Source organism: Danio aesculapii, chromosome 12 (assembly GCF_903798145.1).
Source record: "Danio aesculapii chromosome 12, fDanAes4.1, whole genome shotgun sequence".
Lineage (NCBI taxonomy): Eukaryota > Metazoa > Chordata > Actinopteri > Cypriniformes > Danionidae > Danio > Danio aesculapii.
The window spans coordinates 17,255,394-17,275,217 of NC_079446.1; the positions used below are offsets into that span (position 1 = coordinate 17,255,394).

The 19,824-nt window shown below is 34.1% G+C and overlaps 1 protein-coding gene across 2 annotated transcripts in view; it reads left to right on the plus strand.

Moving 5' to 3' along the window:
• Positions 1-19,824, plus strand: part of svild (supervillin d) — a 169,158-nt gene that overhangs the window by 80,445 nt on the left and 68,889 nt on the right. For both annotated transcript variants that reach the window (XM_056470009.1, XM_056470010.1), the window contains exons 6-8: positions 3,291-3,435; positions 8,926-9,377; positions 13,320-13,455. In XM_056470009.1, coding sequence (XP_056325984.1) covers positions 3,291-3,435; positions 8,926-9,377; positions 13,320-13,455 — 733 coding nt within the window. The remainder of the gene's footprint in view (positions 1-3,290; positions 3,436-8,925; positions 9,378-13,319; positions 13,456-19,824) is intronic.

The following is a 19,824-nucleotide window of genomic DNA, read 5'->3' on the forward strand; positions in this document are numbered from 1 at the left end:
AACTCATTTTTTTTTTCAAAAACCAACTGCACTTAAATGTACCAACTACCCTAAACAATACAAAATTAATCAGATATTTCCCATTATATCAAAGACTAGACAATGATTGAAAAAAGTAAATCCCACTAGATGACAATTTTTATATCACCAGCAATAGTTGATGATGTTAGTGAGCAACTTTATGGAGGGATTAGTGAATTGAGGGTGTATGGTGCGATAAAATGCTGAGACTATACTTTCCCCAAAACACAAGTTAGATCTCTAACAGCTATTCAGTGCATATAGGAAACTTGTATTCTATAATTTTTTCGGTATAAAGCAGGGGTATCAAATTGTTCTAGCGAGCTGTTGGTGTTTTTTAAACTGTTTACAGCCACACTGTTTTTTAAAAAAGAAAATACATTTAAGGTAAAATACCAGCCGCTGTGGTTAACAGAATTCTACTGTGAAAAAAAGGCTGGTGGCAAACCTTAGTTTTACAGAACTGTTTTAATGTACTGTAAACACACTTTTAAATAATTAATACAATGTTAATATACAAGCCTTTGAGTTAACCTATTTTATTTGCAAACAATGACTGCACTTAAATAGACCAACCATCATTTGCTTATGAGCCTATATTTATAACATGTAAAGTCAGCATGCACTGTAAAAAAAAAAATATGACAAAGTCATGACTAGAAAGGTTTTTTTTATGCCACTTTAAATTATGTTAACAAGTAATTAGGTTTAAACTACATGTTTAAAGTTATGCAAAGTTTAAATTAATGTGTTTAGTCAGTTTGATACAAGTTCATTCGATTATAGAAAAGTTAATTTGATTCAACTTTTTAAAAAAGGCAGGAATGTTTTTTTACAGTGTATTGTCTTTAGTTTTTAGTATTTTGTTGTATACTTTAGTCCGTTTTGAAAAACGTACTGACTAGATTTTGGAAAAATCTGATATTGCAATATTTTATTTTTCTGTGATGAATATTGCTGTATGAATACAGATTCACAAGATAGTTTGAATAGCACTATTTGATGGCTTAGTAGGGAGACTATCATTAGGTACATAAATTGAATGATCACTTTTTCTAACTTTAGTTTTGTCTAGTTTCTAGTTGTCTAGAAATCCTAAGTAAAAATATTGTTTTGTTTTCACTGTCAACAGTAATGAGTCAAAATGAAGAGTTTTTCCTTAAAACAAGTGGCATAAGTGAGATAATCTGGTTTTCGCTTTGAAATGTACAGTAAATTTGAACTAGAAACAAAACAAAAATTCTAAGTCAGAAATCATAAAAATTAAATACAGTTATTAAATACAATTCTGTGAAACTATAATTGAGACTCAACATTGCATATCTTTGGGATATGAGTATTGCGTGTGCGCACATTTCGATATTGATGCTAAAACGATATATTGTGCAGCCCTAATACTGATTAATACAAAGTCAATTAACTCAAATCTCTTGCAGATAAAAGCAGCACATATTCATCTGTGATTAAATAGCAAATAGATTATATATATATATATATATATATATATATATATATATATATATATATATATATATATATATATATATATATATATATATATATATATATATGTATGTATATATATATGTATGTATATATATATATATGTATATATATATATATATATATATATGTATATATATATATATATATATATATATATATATATATATATATATATATATATATATATATATATATATATATATATGTATATATATATGTATATATATATATATATATATATATATATATATATATATATATATATATATATATATATATATATGTATATATGTATGTATATATATATATATGTATATATATATATATGTATATATATATATGTATGTATATATATATATGTATGTATATATATATATATATGTATATATATATATGTATGTATATGTATATATATATATGTATGTATATATATATATATATATGTATATATATATATATATGTATATATATATATATATGTATATATATATATATGTATATGTATATGTATATATGTATATATATGTGTGTGTGTGTGTATATGTATGTGTGTGTATATATATATATATATGCATATGTATATGTATGTGTATATATATACATATATGTATACAAGGAATATGCAACAACAACAAAACACGTATGATCTGAAGCCATTGTTTACAACAGAGAGTGAGTTAACAAGTATACTTTAGGTTTACTTCAGATTAACCATATGTCATTGTGTGATAGAAGGTTCAATCTCCAGAGTAGTTTGGCTCATGCTGTATGTGGTTTTACAGTTAATAATGTTATAAATCATTTTCAGACTTATAATTTCTCTTCAAGCATGAAACCATAATAAATAAATTCCAGCTTATTTGGATAGATACTTTTAATAATAATTATCATTCCAAGGCAGCTTTACAAAAGGTGTGCATTAATACAGTTCATTGCAATTAGTTTTAGAAAAATGACAAGCAGGGTGGTAGAGCTGTTAAGCGTATGCATAGTTAATCTGGAGTTACACAACATAATGTAATTGTACCTATACCTGCTTTTTCACACTAAAGTCACCTAGATTTTGGATAGCCTGAGGGTAAATAAATGTACAGCAAATGTTCACCACAAGCACAACCTGAACAGCACATTTCTCAATTTAGACTTATTTTTTTTTTAAAGTTTGTCACACTCTTTAAATGACACATTTGTGTAAAAGTGTGTGATTTCTACACATCAACTGTGACTTTTTGGAGTATATAGTGTAAAGTGTGCAGGAATGACTGACCATATATGTTTTTTCTTTGCCGTTTGTCATGCACTTTGATATCTTTAATAGTTTTAATAGCTTCAAACATTATACTTGAAAAACAGTGTGGTGGTTGTAAATGTGTGTGGTTTTGGGTGTGCGTGCTTTCAATATGATTTACATTTTCTTTTCAGCTAGTCTGAGGTAATAGTGTAGATTATAAGTTTGTGTTTGTGCAAGAGTTGAGTGTTGAATCTGTGGAATTTGGACCGAATGCTCGTTTTATTTACTGTGTTTGGCAGCAGACATTGCTATGAGTCACCCTACAGTGTAAACATTCACTGTGATTAACTTGATGTAATGCAACATGACTCCTTATACTGCATTACCTATCTGAATAGTCGTTTTGTTATCTCTTAATCACCACTAATTGCAACTGCTCAGGTTTTTGGATAAATAAATGATTGATTTTTACAGAATGATTTTCATCAATAATAAAATGTGATATTTACCAAAGCATGCATGCTCTCTGCAGCTATTCCTCTTCAGACAAGGGTGAGGAAAACGCCAAAGAAAGAAAGAGTTTCAAACAGGATGAGAAGATCTCCCACTTCCAGTCTTTCACTACAGGACAAGAGGATGCAAGCAACAAGGATGTTGAGAGTACAAGAGATCAAATGGTAAGCAGTCATGGTACACAACCTAATTTGATTTTAATGATTTTAGAATTTGTCTGCTCCACATAGTAGTTTTCTACACTCTCATAAATAAAGGTACAGGACTTGTCACTGGGGTTCAAAAGGTACATATTTGTAGCTGGAGGGTCCATAATGGTACTTCAAAGTATGGCTGCACAATGAATTGTATTGTTATCACAATAATGATATTTGTGGCCCACGATCAATGAATAAATTTTTACAGTATAAAGCCGTTATTTTAATGGGTGGAGTGTATGGATTGTACTGCATCACAAGCATGAGGTGACGGTGTCTAGATAGTTTTTTTCGAGTAATGCAATGTTGATCAGGTAGCCTTTGCTCCTGTTCAGTCCAAACTTCCCAAGGTAACACAACAAACCTCATTACCACCTTAAAAGCCATCACAAAGTGGCTGTCATTCATTAGTGGGTTAATGAGCTCAGGAGAAATCTGCTTTGCATTACTAAAACAGACAACATTTGTTTTCTAAATTAACCAAATATTCGCATTCAGCTGTTTTTACTGACGCTTTGCCAGTTTTGTAGACAGAAGACACTGTATCCAATAGTTTCAATGTAAAAAAAAAAAAAAAGTAATTTTGGCCCTGTTCAAGTTTTCGTCAATCTGATGCAACTTTTATTGTTTACAAAAAAATTAATAAAATGTAATAAAAAGTTTCATATTAATTAAACTCACTTTATAAAAAGACTAGACTATTTTATGCATTAAACAATGAAATAGATAACTAACTTCCTTTATTTCTGATATTACCATGAACTTTATTCTGTTATACGGTTTTAAGACGTATGCTTTTTTTAAATAAAATTTGTTTAAAAAATATTTTAGCACATTGAAAGTAATTAAATTCTGTGTCTTTTAATTAAAAACATGCAAAGGATCAGGAATTGATCGCGCGCGCACAAAAAAAACAAAAAAAACAACAAAAAACAATCATCCAACACATGCATCGCTCTAATGCCACGTTTTCGGGGATAAATTCACGTCTGTAAGTGCTTTTTTGGATGGAATAAAATTATTAAAAGCACATTAAAGACTAAACACATAAAATAAAACATTCACAAAAGGTGTATCTTATGGAAAAACACAGATTTATGGGAGCTGCATGGCTTTTGTTTTTAAAAGAATGAAGCAGTTTTTTATTTATTTCTTTAATCTGACAGAGGAATTTTGCAAAAAAAAAAATATATATATTGGGACTGTTAAAAGAACATTGTACTTTAATACACATTCGTACGACTCCAATACAAAATGTCATGTTATGTAAAAACAACCTACTGTATCCGCTTGTTAAGTGTGATGTCACGTGAATCGGCTTCCAGATCCAATCGCTCTATCAAACTGTATGAGGAGACTCATGAAATGGTAATAATAAACATTTACAAAGCATTGTAATACTTTTAAAAATCACGATCGCAATATATATGTCCATGCCTAATATCCAATGGACAATTTTTTTTAATTGTTAAAATTTTGGTATTTGCGAAGCAGCAAGCCTAGGGATTGTTGTGTACACTATGACGTTATATAAAATTCACTTTAATGTGTGATATGACTAAAAAGTGGCCATAAATGAATATTTTGTCAATTCAAATGAGGGGCGGCTTGGACCCAGAAACAGTATTACATGCGTCACCAACACGTCACCACTTAACAAGCGGATATCTAGTCAAACAAGAAGACATCAGTATATGGAAATGGGCAGACCGTGAGCCTCAGATACCATTAATTCCTGGTTCTCATGTAAAATGAAGTGTAAAAACCCCAGTGGACAATCAGAACACAAAATGGACTTTTGTGTGACTCACAGAGCATGCCTTCAGCATTTGCATATACTTTAGTTCAAGTTTTACGTCATAAGGAGCAGTCACGTCATTAGGAGGAGATCACTAGCCAAAACACAGACAGAAATGTTGCTCTGGGATGATTAACATTAATGCCTCAAGCTACATTTCATAAGCCACAACGTTTCGTAATGAGATAGCAATGATTATTTTCGTCCCTTAAGTATTTTTACATTTATCTTTGCCTTATTATCCATGTGGGACTTTTATTTTAAAAACGAGAGGCTCAGATTGTTTACTATGCACTACTGAGCAACGACTGCATGAGACATGTTCAAACTCATATCAGAATGCAAAATGCAGGATTCACAGATTATAAATTTATTCAGCTCCACCCCGAAGAGGCATAACATATGTTTAATTGTCACTATTGTCAATTTATCGTTGTTTATTGTGAAATTATTTATTGTTTATTGTCAAATCACTCAGCTCATATTGTGTGTGTGCGTGCGTGCGTGCGTGCGTGCGTGCGTGCGTGCGTGCGTGCGTGTGTGTTTAGAAGCTGCATGTCAGACTGGAGCTCATTAATATTCATGACCAAACCTATTATGGTCAGTATTGACCTTCTGATTCTACAAGTATAGTAGTAATGAGCATATAAAACCATTTCTTTCTTCTTTTTTTAAAACTTACCCAAGACACACACCTACTATGTAGATATCAAAGGACAATTTAACTTATTGAACCAATGCAGTATATGGTAGCTTTAAAGTAAATAAAAGATACATGTTATAAATTAGGACACTAGATAAAATTATATAAGGTAAAATAAACTTGATTTGTTTAATTAGTTATCACTCTCATAAGCATATAATCATGTTTAAAAGGAGTTTACTGTATTCCTGCTATGTGGCTTATATGGGATTAATCTGTGTATTCCATCTTCAAGTAATGTGATTTGTAGTGGCTTTAGATATGGGACTCCATCATATGTATTAAGTATTTCAAATTGATTAACGAAAAAAAAAAAAAACTCTTGTAAGGTTCAATCTATTAGTCATGATTCGGAATTAACAGCAAGGGTGAAGGTTAAATGCGTGTAATCCTTTTTAGGACATGTGAAAAATAATATTTTTATTTGATATAATTTATTTTCATTTGTTTCCAACTCCAAATTTAATCTGACTCCAATTTACAATCATTTAAATTTAGATTCATCTAATTTAAGCTGATCACCTTTTAGGTTTTGATTTGGTCTAATCTGGATTGATTAACCTAATAAATCCTTATTTTCAGTTAATGGTTCATTGTTTACCTGAAGTCACTTAGAGTCAGTATGCTGGCCAGTTATATCTGCTCACAGACACAACCTCGCCAGTTCTGGTTCTTAGATAAGGGAAATTACTTTACAGTTATATCCTCTAGGTAATATTAGGCCGCCCCATGCTTGGATTGGAGCATCTGGCAAAGATCTTATCAAAGCCGAAACCCAAATCAACAGATATAAGGGATATTGTAAAATATTACAGTGAAATCAAGACCACTTTACTAATCACACAGAGACATTTAAAATGACACCAAACATGAATATAGAGCCACAAGATACACCATATTAAAAACTTGGGAATTCTTTGTGGAATGTGTGTGATCTGCTCTGGTGGAGAAGGTAAAGTAGAGGGCAGAGAGTGGGGCTCTGGATGGATGACTAGGACAGTTGAACAACTGGTTTCCTTTCTGATCTTCTTCTTAGATTAGAAAGTTTATTGTTTTAGTGCCTGACAATTCTCGTGGTCTTGCCTCGTGGAATTCCATAACAGTTCTCAGGTTCTGATATTATGTAGAGACTTAGCCAACCTTGCACTTTAATACAGTCTAATATGCAACTTTTCTGTTTTCGTGTTCGGTGCCTAATAAATATTTATGAAATGAATTAAAATTATATCTTAAATTAAATCAAACCTGCCTTACTTAGATGGGGTTTGTTAACCTCGTCTGATCTAGACTTTGATTGATCCTCCCTCCCTCTGCCCCTGCTGCATTGTGTACATTTTATCAGTGCAGAAGAGTGGTAGGATACATTTCTTTTTTAACATTTGTATTTTAACATTGTTTTATTTTTGAAGGATAGACACAAAATGACAGCTTTATGTGTTTGTTTTCAGAAATGTACTGACATTTTCAGAAGGATTTACTCCTGACACCTTTATTCATCTTTAGAATTCCAATTAAGATATTTTATCAGTGTCAGTATATTGCAAAAATAACAACATAATTCAAAAGTTTCCTACGCTCACTGTCAGTATATTGCGAAAATAACGGCATGATTTAACAGTTTCCTTTGCTCAGTGTCAGTATATTGCGAAAATAACATAATTCAACAGTTTCCTTCACTCAGTGTCAGTATATTGCGAAAATAACATAATTCAACAGTTTCATTCACTCAGTGTCAGTATATTGCGAAAATAATGGCATAATTCAACTGTTTCCTTCACTCAGTGTCAGTATATTGTGAAAATAACATAATTCAACAGTTTCATTCACTCAGTGTCAGTATATTGCGAAAATAATGACATAATTCAACAGTTTCCTTCACTCAGTGTCAGTATATTGCGAAAATAATGGCATAATTCAACTGTTTCCTTCACTCAGTGTCAGTATATTGTGAAAATAACATAATTCAACAGTTTCATTCACTCAGTGTCAGTATATTGCGAAAATAATGGCATAATTCAACTGTTTCCTTCACTCAGTGTCAGTATATTGCGAAAATAATGACATAATTCAACAGTTTCCTTCACTCAGTGTCAGTATATTGCGAAAATAATGACATAATTCAACAGTTTCCTTCACTCAGTGTCAGTATATTGCGAAAATAATGGCATAATTCAACTGTTTCCTTCACTCAGTGTCAGTATATTGTGAAAATAACATAATTCAACAGTTTCATTCACTCAGTGTCAGTATATTGCGAAAATAATGACATAATTCAACAGTTTCCTTCACTCAGTGTCAGTATATTGTGAAAATAACATAATTCAACAGTTTCTTTCGCTCAGTGTCAGTATATTGTGAAAATAACAACATAATTCAACAGTTTCCTTCGCTCAGTGTCAGTATATTACGGTAAAAATGACATAATTCAACAGTTTCCTTCACGCAGTGTCAGTAGATAGCAAAAATAATGACATAATTCAAGTTTCCTTCACTCAGTGTCAGTATATTGCGAAAATAACTACACAATTCAACAGATTCCTTCGCTCAGTGTCAGTATATTGCGAAAATATCATAATTCAACAGTTTCGTTCACTCAGTGTCAGTATATAGCGAAAATAATGATATAATGCAACAGTTTCCTTCACTCAGTGTCAGTATATGCGTATGTAATTCTAATGAATTGCCGCAATTGTTTTACTGGGTTTAAAACAAAACACAGACATATTGGAGGTAATATGTCAGGAGGCAACAGAGTCCAACATGCACAGTGTTCAATCAATGCAAGCAATATAGGAGAAGAAATCTGTTGAATAAAGTTGTTATATTTGTTGGACACATGCATCTGGTTCCTATTAGGAAAACTACTTTCCTCCAAAAAAATCTCAAAGCCTTAATATATGTTTGTTCATTTATTTATTTATTTATTTGGCCTTAATCCTTTGCTTATGTATTTTAGACTAAAGAGAGTGACCAGAAACTGGGAGAGAAACAGCATTCTGCACACACGGAGGACTTGAGCAGTCTCTCTGGAGCACTGAATGTGGACAAAGAGCCCACAGGTGCCATGCCGCTTCTGCAGAGACAGGACTCAGGTCAGCGCAGTATTAAAGGCATCCTAAAGAAGAGCCGTTCAACCAGTCTGGATTTAGAACCTGCCGAGCTGGAGCGAACCACCATCTGCAAGGAGCTGACTGTTGTTGATGGAAATGAAGAGAAATATGAAGAGGATGAGGAGGAGGACAGAGAAGAGAGGAGGCTGCAGAGAGAGGAAAGCAGCAGCTCAAGTGAGACTCCTTGCTCTCCTTCTTCAGATACTGTGGATAAATCTCCTTCCCTCTCCCAGTCTGAAGATGGAGAGGAGCTAGACAGCAGCCTGGATGGTAGCACGAGTTCCTCTCTCAAAGAGAGGTAAAATGAGTCTTTAAAATGTCTATGGCTGCGTCCGAAACCGGCTACTACTGCATATGAATTTTATTTATTTATTTATTTATTTATTTTATTTTAATTTTAATTTTTATTTTTTATTTACCGTACTACTCGGCCGTTAGAAAAGTGCGTTCTCTACAGTATGAATCTGAGCAGAATGAATGGAATTCGGACATACTACATCCGCCATTTTGTCATGATTACGTGACCTATTCTGGTGAGTTGCGTCACTTCACTCCCATTCATGAATTCTCTTGTGGGGCATCATGGGATAGCGCAGCATGCATGGGATGCACACTTTAAAATCTCGCCTGCAGTAATAGGTCATCCGGGTACTTTTCACATACTGATTATCTTTAAATCTATGAATTCAGACATACTACTTGGCTCGCATACTGGTTTTAGCGTACTATATAGTATGAAAGTATGCGATTTCGGACGCAACCTATATATTTTGTTATCTGTTTTCTTTATGAGTGCATGGGAGAATGGGAAAAGATGTTTTAATATTTAAAAGCATGCTTAAAGGGATCGTTCACCTCAAGGTTATTACAGTTAACGAAAACGAATAAAAAAAAACTAAAACTAGAATTGAAGAAACATTTTAGAACATTTAGAACCAACGTTAACTGAAATAAATAAAAAATAAAACTGAGAGTTTTTTATTTATTTTTTTTAACTACAACTAACAGAAACTGTATTGTGTACATACAAAACTAAACTAAAATTTAATTTGACTGAACAACTGCAGCGTGAGTAAACCAAGCAACAGGATTTGGCGAAACGTGCGTTTATTTTATAACAGAAAGTTATAAACCGAGCAACTAGAAGGTTGCAAAACTTACATATTTTTTATATGTTGGATCCAAACTTGAGGATGGGTATATGGTAGTGGTAGATGGTAGTTTTTTGTGTCAAAAAAATGTAGCCTATCTTTGGTTGAGTTTTGATGATTTTGAATCTTGCACCTATCAAATATCCCAATTTACAAAAAATAAATATATTAAAATCTAAAACTAACACTAAAACTAATAAAAACAAAAACTAAGCAATTTTAAAATATAAAAACTAGTAAATCCCCCTCTGAAAAACAAATTAAAACTAACGGAATTTGAAAACAAAAAGTCAAAACGAAGTAAAAACTAAAACCAATGAACAATCACAAAGAATTATAACCTTGGTTCACCCTAAAATGAATATTCTATCATCATTTGTTTCTCCCTTCACTTGTTTTAAACCTTTTTGACATTTTTTCTTTTGTTGAATACAAAAGATAATTGTGAAATGCTGAAATCCTGACTTCCATATTCATTTTACCTACTATGAAAGTCAATGTTTACAGGTTTTCAGCATTCTTCAGAATATCTTCTTTTGTGTTCAGCAGAAAAATAAATTCATAAAAGTTTAGAGCCACTTGAGAGTAAATAGTGAGTCAATTAATATTTTTAGATTCCATTAAATGGCTTTAAAATGCAGTTTTGTATAGTTTCAACTTAAACATGAAGACATGGACGTAGAATAGCTCCACTTCTTAATTAAAAACAGCCAATAGTATTTAGTTTTTATCAGCTCTGCCAGTCAAAGTTGTTGAGCTAAACCACATCAACTGAGAATCGTCTAGAAGGGGGCAAAAAAGTCAGATACTATAGATCATTTGATTGGTCAGAAAGTTTGATGAGAAACTGAAATATGAAGTGATGTTAAAAATTGTTGATTCATTTAGGCTGAAGTGACAAACTGCAAGCTTTGAATCTTCTAAATGTGAATTTTGTCACTCTTTGGAGCACACAAGCATATAGATACCCTTCAGGCTGCTTTTACACCTGTAGATCGATTGTTTTGTTCTGAAACAGGGATTAAAATTGTTACAATGTTGCTTTTTTTAGGGTCGCACGGAAGTCACGCTAAGTTGGGGGAGGGGTTACAGTCGTAAGTGGAGGGGCGGGACAAGTTACGAAAAAAAAGACAGGGGTGTCAAACTCAGTTCCTTGAGGGCTGCAACCCTGCACAGTTTAATTCCAACCCTGGCCCAACACACTTGCCAGTAGGTTTCAAACAAGCCAGTTATGGCCATTTCCACTGAGAGGTAACGTACAGTATGGTATGGGTTGGTACGAGTCACCATTGCCAAGCTTCCACTGTTTCAGACGACGTCATTTTTACTCTAGGAAATGTCACAGTAAAGCTGTATGGGTCGTTTACATATCATATGAGAAGTATTTCTCACAAAACAGATGCTTTATACACATACTTGTTTATAAATGTTTATGACTAACCTTTCTATGAACATGATTAGATTATAACTGCAGATCAATGATGCGAAATAGCCTACTGTAACGTCTGCAATTATATGAAATAAATAATAAATAAATGGAACATATATGAACACATACAGCTCCTTACAGTCTCCAATATGTAATCAATTACAGAAAAACTATTTGGGTTCAAAAACAACATGAAATATAGCCCACAGTCAGTGCAAACCTCTCATCTGCATCTTTAATCTTCACCAGCACATGTAGCTTCTTGTTAGAAAGTAATTCCGTCATTCCAAGTTCATAATAGTCCAAAAAGTGATGATAATAATTCAACATGGCAGTTTGTTCATGTTTTAGGTTGCAGAAAGCCTAATTTTTTGCTTTTTTTCCCAGCTTGTCCTTTGTTTTTTTGCGTTTCACTCTCATGTCCGTTTCTAAAAGGATTGGATATCAGATTGCTTCAATGATCACACGCATGTTATTAATATGAGCTCAAGAAGTTTGTTATTTCAAATATAGACACACGGCGAGCTCTCTGGAGAAAGTGAAACGGCTCGCACTTTTAGACGGGCTTGTAAAACAACAACAGGACACAGCGGATTTCGTCTTAGCTTTGTGGCTGTTCATCAGGCTAACAACAAAGTTTGTTTGAGCTCGGGTCGACCATGGCTTGTTATTATATGTATATATTATTACGGTGTAATGTCAAGGCTGTGTTTTTAAAAATGGCTCTTCATTTGTTTACATTCTCCTACTTGTGTGAGTGACATATCTCTGTAAACCAATAGTGTTCAGCTGCACGTACCCTTTTTTCGTGCTAGGTACCCTTTGCAAAGGGTGACCGAACAGTGGTATGGTACGGTTTGCATTTAGGTACCCTTTGACTGTGGAAACGGCCATAAAAGTGGACTGAACCGAACTGTACCCTACTGTACCATACCACTCAGTGGAAACGGGCCATTAGTTTGATCAGGTGTGCAGAGCTGCAGCCCTCCAGGAACTGACTTAGACACCTGTGCCTTAAGACTAACATACTGATGCTAACATCTAAAAACGATTATTTTTTTCTTACTGGGGACTTTAAGATAAAGTAGTTACGCATGGCACTAGGAACAGCAGTGTTATAAAGTTTTAACTAAAAAGTTATTTGAAAATAATTTAATGTAAATGCTATATATGATGCTAATTAGATTTATTTAAACTATATAACTTACTACATGATGAAATAATAAAATTTAAGGTACAAGATCAAAAATGCCCATATTAGTTTGTTTCTCAAATTTGTTTTGTGGAGCAAAACGTTCAAAATACTCTTCAATATGTCTGTTTCAAATCAAACAGGCTTTTGACGCAACTTTACTGGTCGGTAATCTAACGACTTGATTTAACGTGATTAATTTGTGATTAATTTAATTAATTGCCACATAATTATAAAAGTACATATGGATATCTATTAGACAATGTCAATTTTCTAGGTTTTGACCTGCATCTCCTCCATACACTAACTTTGTTTTCAAGATTGCCCAGCTTTAAATGAATCATGCACAAGTCCAATAATGGATAAAACTTGTTGTATCCCTGATAAAGTCTAAACATAGAAGCTGCTTAAGTGGAAAGTTTACTTTCAGTGTCAGTTTCTGTTACATGTTTCCTCTACTTTGAGCAGGCTGGCAGAGTTCAAGAGTGATGAAAATGATTGTCGGGGCAAGCTGAAGACTAATAAGCTCACCAATGTGGTCCAGACATCGCTGGCTAACCGTTACTCCCAGCTGCAGGAAAGTGAGAATGCCTGGAAGAAGAAGGTACTTATTCATTCTTTGTAGTTGCAGTTTCCTGTTAATACCAAAGACAAATAAGTTTGATTAGCCCATTGAAACTCTTCTAAAGTTCAGTTGCTGAGTGCATTATGGCTTTCATTTAATGTCAGCGTTGGTTGTTGTGTGTGTGTGGGGTGGAGACAGCATCAAACAATGGACTGCAGAGGAAGCTCTTATGAAATGAGGAGTTGTTTGTGGGATGGGAAATCCACAGGGACAGCTGAGGCAGGAAGTTAGAAGTCTTACTGCTGAAGGCTCTAAGCACAAAAGATTTTCACTTTTTTCCAGAATCAATTCCAGTATTTTGGTCAGCATATCCATCTAAATGCAATCTCAGAACAAACAGTTACACCCATATCAAGAAATGATTCAGCATCAACTGCAATTTTTCTTTTGAATCAATTTTGAAGTTTTAACCAACTGATGGCTGATACCGATCCACCCTGCCTCATTTCCACCTCCGACATGTGCTCTTCATCTTTTAAAAAGAACACTGAGGTCACTTTGGGTAGTGCCTTGGAAAGCCAAGAATCACCTCTGGCTGTACTCTGCTTGCTTCCAATTCCTTACACATTCCACTTTAACCTAAAATATCATTATTAAAGTTTGGTAAGGTTTAGACGATTTACAGGAGTGTTCCAAGTCGACTGTGTTTGCATAATACTTGTCGCATAAAATCTTAGGTGCAAATACATTTGACAAGTTGCATGACTCGGCCGAATGTTTAAGTGCTCTTTTGTTTCATGTTCATTTTGTCAAATGTTCCATGTTCATTTTTGTGTATGGGTAAAATATAGGCAGTTTAAAACAACTAAGCTAAGAGTCGATTCCAGAGAGAATCACAGTGCTTTTTTGAAAATGTAAGAAATGATCCATGCGCCACAGACAATTGATTCATCACCCTAGCCTACAAATAACATGGTTTACTCAAGTTATTAAAAAAGTAAAAAAATTCAGTCTGAAATCTGAAGGTGCAGATTTTAAGACCAAAATATGTGTTTTTTTTTTTTAAACTGGCCATTACAATTTTTAATAGATGAGATCTTAAATCTGATCGACAATTGCAGCTATTTAATATAATGTTTTTTTTTTTATGTTATGTGACGTGTTATATGTATACATGTATACATGTATACATTTTGGTTCAGTGTTAAGGCTAAATCTTCCCAGTGGTACTCCTGAAGGAACAGTGTGCCCATGTTCTACTGTACCACTACACTAAAAATACAAATATATAGTCACCTTTATGCAAACATACACAGTTAAAGTCAAAATGAAGCCTTCAGTTTGAGGGCTTCATGAACCTTATTGATTGTCAATAAGGTTCAAGTGTAATGAACCTTATTGACAGTTAGGCCCATCAGAAAAACACCACACGCAATGTAACGTACAAAAAATGCTTTATTTATTTTAAGAATGAGCAAATTAAATGCGGGTACCACGGCGAGAGATATAGACATCAAAGGCTACACACGGTTATTACGCCCATTCCTTTACACACAGTGAGTTTAACACATTACTACAACAGTGTTTTGAATAGCACCCAACACCTCAATCTACACTGCACACAAAATTAAGGCACATCCCGTATAATCATATCTAACTCGCCTCCCGCACTAATGACCTTTCACACATATAACAGTCACACTCAACATACAACGGGCATAAACACAAATAAAGGTTTAAAAGGACTTCCCTCCACACAGCCTTTGAGACCCAGCCAAGGAGAAAGGCACCAGCCTTTTTTTAAATTATTATTATTATATTTTTACTTATTTTTTTTTTAAACATTTTTTTAAATTCTTTTTAAAATATTAAATATGAAAAAAATGTAAAAGGATGATAATATTGGTAACAAAAAACTGTTATCAATATACTTGGGTGTTTGTCAATATACCCAAGTAAATTCTATGTCTGGGAAGCACTGCTTTAAACATTTACTGCTGCTTCCTGTTAGCTTATTCCAGGCCTTTATCAAGCACATAATGGTTTACTTCAGCTTCACTTCTGCTGACAGATTTTTCCAATAATTCATTTTACATGAAATAGAGCTTAGTGCCAAAAGCTTCAGTCTACCACTGAGCATTGCTGTACGTGGTCAGTATGAGAGCGTCATTTTCTGTATTTGTCAAATGATTCAGCAGATGATGAGAATCAGGGATTGTCGTGTTGTTCCTTTTCAGATCAGATTAAATTACAAAGAAAGTCAATCTGTACTCCCTAGTATGGGTCAGTTTGCCTTTGTTTTTCATCATTCTCTTATTTGCTCTGTCTCACACTTCGTGAGTGCTCACTGGAGGCTGTTTAAAAGTGTGAGCTCAGCTAAAGCAGAGCCGAATGAAAACATTTGACGGCAGTTACATTTTATGGGAAACCTGCTTGGGAACCGTTTCAATGACCTCAGCCTAGTCTCTTTCTCTTTCATACTCTTTAAATCTCTCTTTCTTTGTTCAGTACCCCTGGAGGGGCTCCTAGCTTTGCACCTCTTCAGTCATGAGTCTGACCTCCAGGCACACCATTCTAATGACTATTCGAGAACTTTGGATTGTCATTAAACTTCTATGATGAACAGTTTGCTTGGTGAGCTCTTGGCTTTTTGTGGGTATGAGTTGTTTGAGTGAAGTTTGAATTTAAAATGGCTGCAGTCTTTATATTTTATATTTTCTTATTTATTTTCCTCTGCACTGATTTACATCCCTAACAGGTGAATCTCACAAAAAAAACATTAAATGCCTGGGTTATTCTTCACCCTAGAATTTTTTTGGGTAATATTTGTATTAAATAATTAGTAATTGTAATAAATTCTTTCTTTTCTTGATTGCTTTTTGGCCATCAATCAATATGCTGACACCATGTATTAACTTCACATGATGTGACACCGATAAAATTATAAAAGTTCTTTTTCATGTTAAAACGAGTTTTGTCCTAACCATATGTGACAGCGACATAAATTTCTCTTTCAGAAACATTTTCTATTTCTGCAACGTCGCACCAAAACAACAGCGTAAACTAATGACAATGATCACCTCAGGTACCTATTATGTGCTTTATTTGTGTTAAACGCTACCAATGTGAGTTTGAACAGCATTTTATGTGAACAGCATTTGAACAGCATTTTATTGCCATTCTGAAAACAGCAGCAATTAGCTAACCTCAGATCTTGAAAATAATATAGCTAGCAAACCGTTTGAAAATGAAAGTCAGGGTCATACTTTATTTTGATGGTCCATTTATTGAATTTAAGTTACATTGCATCTACATGCCAACTAATTCTCATTAGATTATAAGTAGACTGTTAGGTTGGGTTTAGAGTTAGTGTAAGTTGATATGTACTTGCACAGTTTCTTATAGTCAGTTAAATGTCTGTTGAATGTATGTATTAACCAAGCGGCAACCTCCCGCTCTCCCTCGGGAAGCCAATACGGAAGTAACTGAAACTGCAATTCATCAAAATTCCGCTAGTCCTGGCTCCATAATAGAGCAAATTGCAATTGAGCCCACCGTTAGAATGGCCAAATTTACAGCAGAAAAAAGGTGTTTACAGCCTGGTACAAAGAACGATTTTGGTTCATATAGCTATTAGTACCCTCCATGACAACTGTGAGGGGGGTGAATTTTTTTATAACTCATCCGTTTCCTTTATATTAGGTTAAATTAAGTTTGCATAATTAAGGGCGTGGCCACTTGAGTGACAGCTAGGTCTCGCTGGTCGCCGTCACTTCACCTCAGCTGAATCCGGCAGATTAGCCACTGATCTCGGCATATTCATTGTATTTTTATTTTGTTTTATGTGGCTCTTCACAGTCGGCTGCCTTTTGGACTTATTTCTTACAATTATCAGATAATATGGCTTGCTGTGTGCATTTAGTTGTGCTCACAAACCATTCACGTGGCCTCTGTTTCCCATGTGAGTAAAGTTATATACTTGTATACCATCTCTATAAATGTATTTGTTTTATTTAAGATCATTTATCATTAATATTTTTCTTTAGACCCATAAAGCACTCCAGAATGTGACAGATTGATTAACTGTAGGCTCTAGAACAGTCATCTGAAGCATTGTCATACAGTGTTATGCCTGGAGTTCATCATTAGTCTTGCATTTACTAACACAGACTATATCTGAAGTATTTGGAAGTAATTTGTGTTTTCCTCCTGTAGAAAAACGTCATAAGAACAATGCTTAGTGGCTCAATGTATTACTACAGTGTTTTTGAAAATCTAAACACTTTATTGATATAGTGTACAGCCAAGCACATGTGGTCAAAACACAAACGAGTCGCAGGTAATAGAGTATCAAGCGTTTCTCCCAAAGTAAAGTCTGTCTGCCAGGTCTAAGCAAAGTGCCAGCAGGTGTCTGTAGCTCCGCTCACTCTCCGCCTCTTTGCCCTTGTTTGGTATCCCGCCGTGGGTGCGATGACACGCGAACAAAATGGCGACGGTTTCACAGTCTATGGTATTAACAGATATTAAGCCGACTAATACTCAAACGGACCATCAAAATAAATTGTTACCAAAGTCAGAACTGTGACTCAACAACCTCAGTCACTCATCCAATGTGCTTTTAGTAATGTTAAATAGATTAAATATGTATTAATTAGAATATAACCCTTACCATTTCATTGGGAGTGCAGACTGTAAAACATTCTCATTAGTTTCACAACGTTTTACAACTGCTTTGAAATTGTGAGTCAACTCAACTTAGAAAAAGTCTTTGTTTCAACTTAAGGTGTTGAGTTTTAGTTATATTATATTGGTTTTATAAATTGTGAAACTCAACATTTTAAGTTGAGACACATTTTCAAGGCAGCTGGTGAACTTGAGTTTTTAAGTTTAACCAATGTAATACCTTTTACAGTAGGGCTGTGCGATTTGGAGAAAATAACTAATTGCGAATTTTATTTATTTTTTTTTCTCTCTAACAGATATTGTGATTGCAATTTAATTTTATAGTCAAGATTCAGCTCAATAATATGTATTGTAGCTTCTTACTGTAGTTAGTGTTAGTTAAAAAAACTGAAAACATATTAACTTACTACAACATTTACTTTTGAGTGTCATTGGCAATACCATCAGTTGACTATTTTGCAAGGCGCTCCTCATATGGTGCTTTTTTAGGTGCTGGTTGTTGTATTTCCTTGTGATGTGGCAACAATTCTTCTACAGCTTTTACAAATTACCCGTTTTTGTTCGGTGTCTGTGAGTTTGAAACCAAAATTTTACCATATTACTTATGTGTGGCTTTTCTTTGATATTAATTCGACTGTTAATGCTTCTGAAGCGGCAGAAGCCATCTTCCCACTTGTCCACGATATCCTGTTTGTTTAATTCGGTTGCACAATTCCGATTTGGCAGAACGAATGTGTCCTCACTCAATTGGCTAGGAAGACTGTCACACATAGATGGCAGTCGCGTTTTTTTTCTGGGCGGGAAAAATGAAATAATACTTGTATCTTTCATATCGCAGCCTCTTGCAATTAGCTAATCGCAACATTTCAAATCGTGATTGCGATTTGATTAACCGCACAGCCCTATTTTACAATGTGGCTGATATTTAAATGATTGGCTGCACTTTTAAAAGTTTCTGTTGTGTCGCGTTGCGTTTGGTGCAAACAAAATTGCTTGTCACTTGTATTCTTTCAATTTTAATTGTGACCTAGTCATTTCTTTTGTGACCTCCACCTAAGTGTGTTCAGAATGACCTTTTGATCTCTCTTTACCCCCTCTGTCATTTCCTTCTTTACCTCAGGCACCTGTCCTATCTCCTCTGCTTTCCCTATCTGCCTCAGCATAGTTTGTAGAGCCCCTCTCCCAGGTGAGTAACAATGCATTTTGTTTGATTTATTTATTTATTTTTTTGTCTTTTTTGGTGCATTATGGATAATTTTTTGTGACTTTTTGTCTCACTGGTCAAATAACCGCAGCACATGGTCATAAATATACTTATTTGGCAGATGCCTTTCATGCTTGAAACATCTACACAACAAAATTCACTTAAAAAACAACAACAGTGAAAACAACAACAACACATAGTATTACTATAGCACAGGGGTGTCCAAACTCAGTCCTGGAGGGCGTTGTCCTGCTGAGTTTAGCTCCAACTTGCTTCAACACACCTGCCAGGAAGCTTTTTGTATATCTAGTAAGAGCTTGATTAGCTGCTTCAGGTATGTTTGATTAGGGTTGGAGCTAAAATCTCTAGGACACTGGCCCCCCAAGACTGAGTTTGCTATAGCATATTTAACAACACATTTTGAGCAAAGTCCTTTAAACTTTTAAAAATTGTATGTAAAATGTATGTTTGGGTGTTTACCAATAAATTGTCTCCCTACAAACTTTCGTACACTTAAGCTA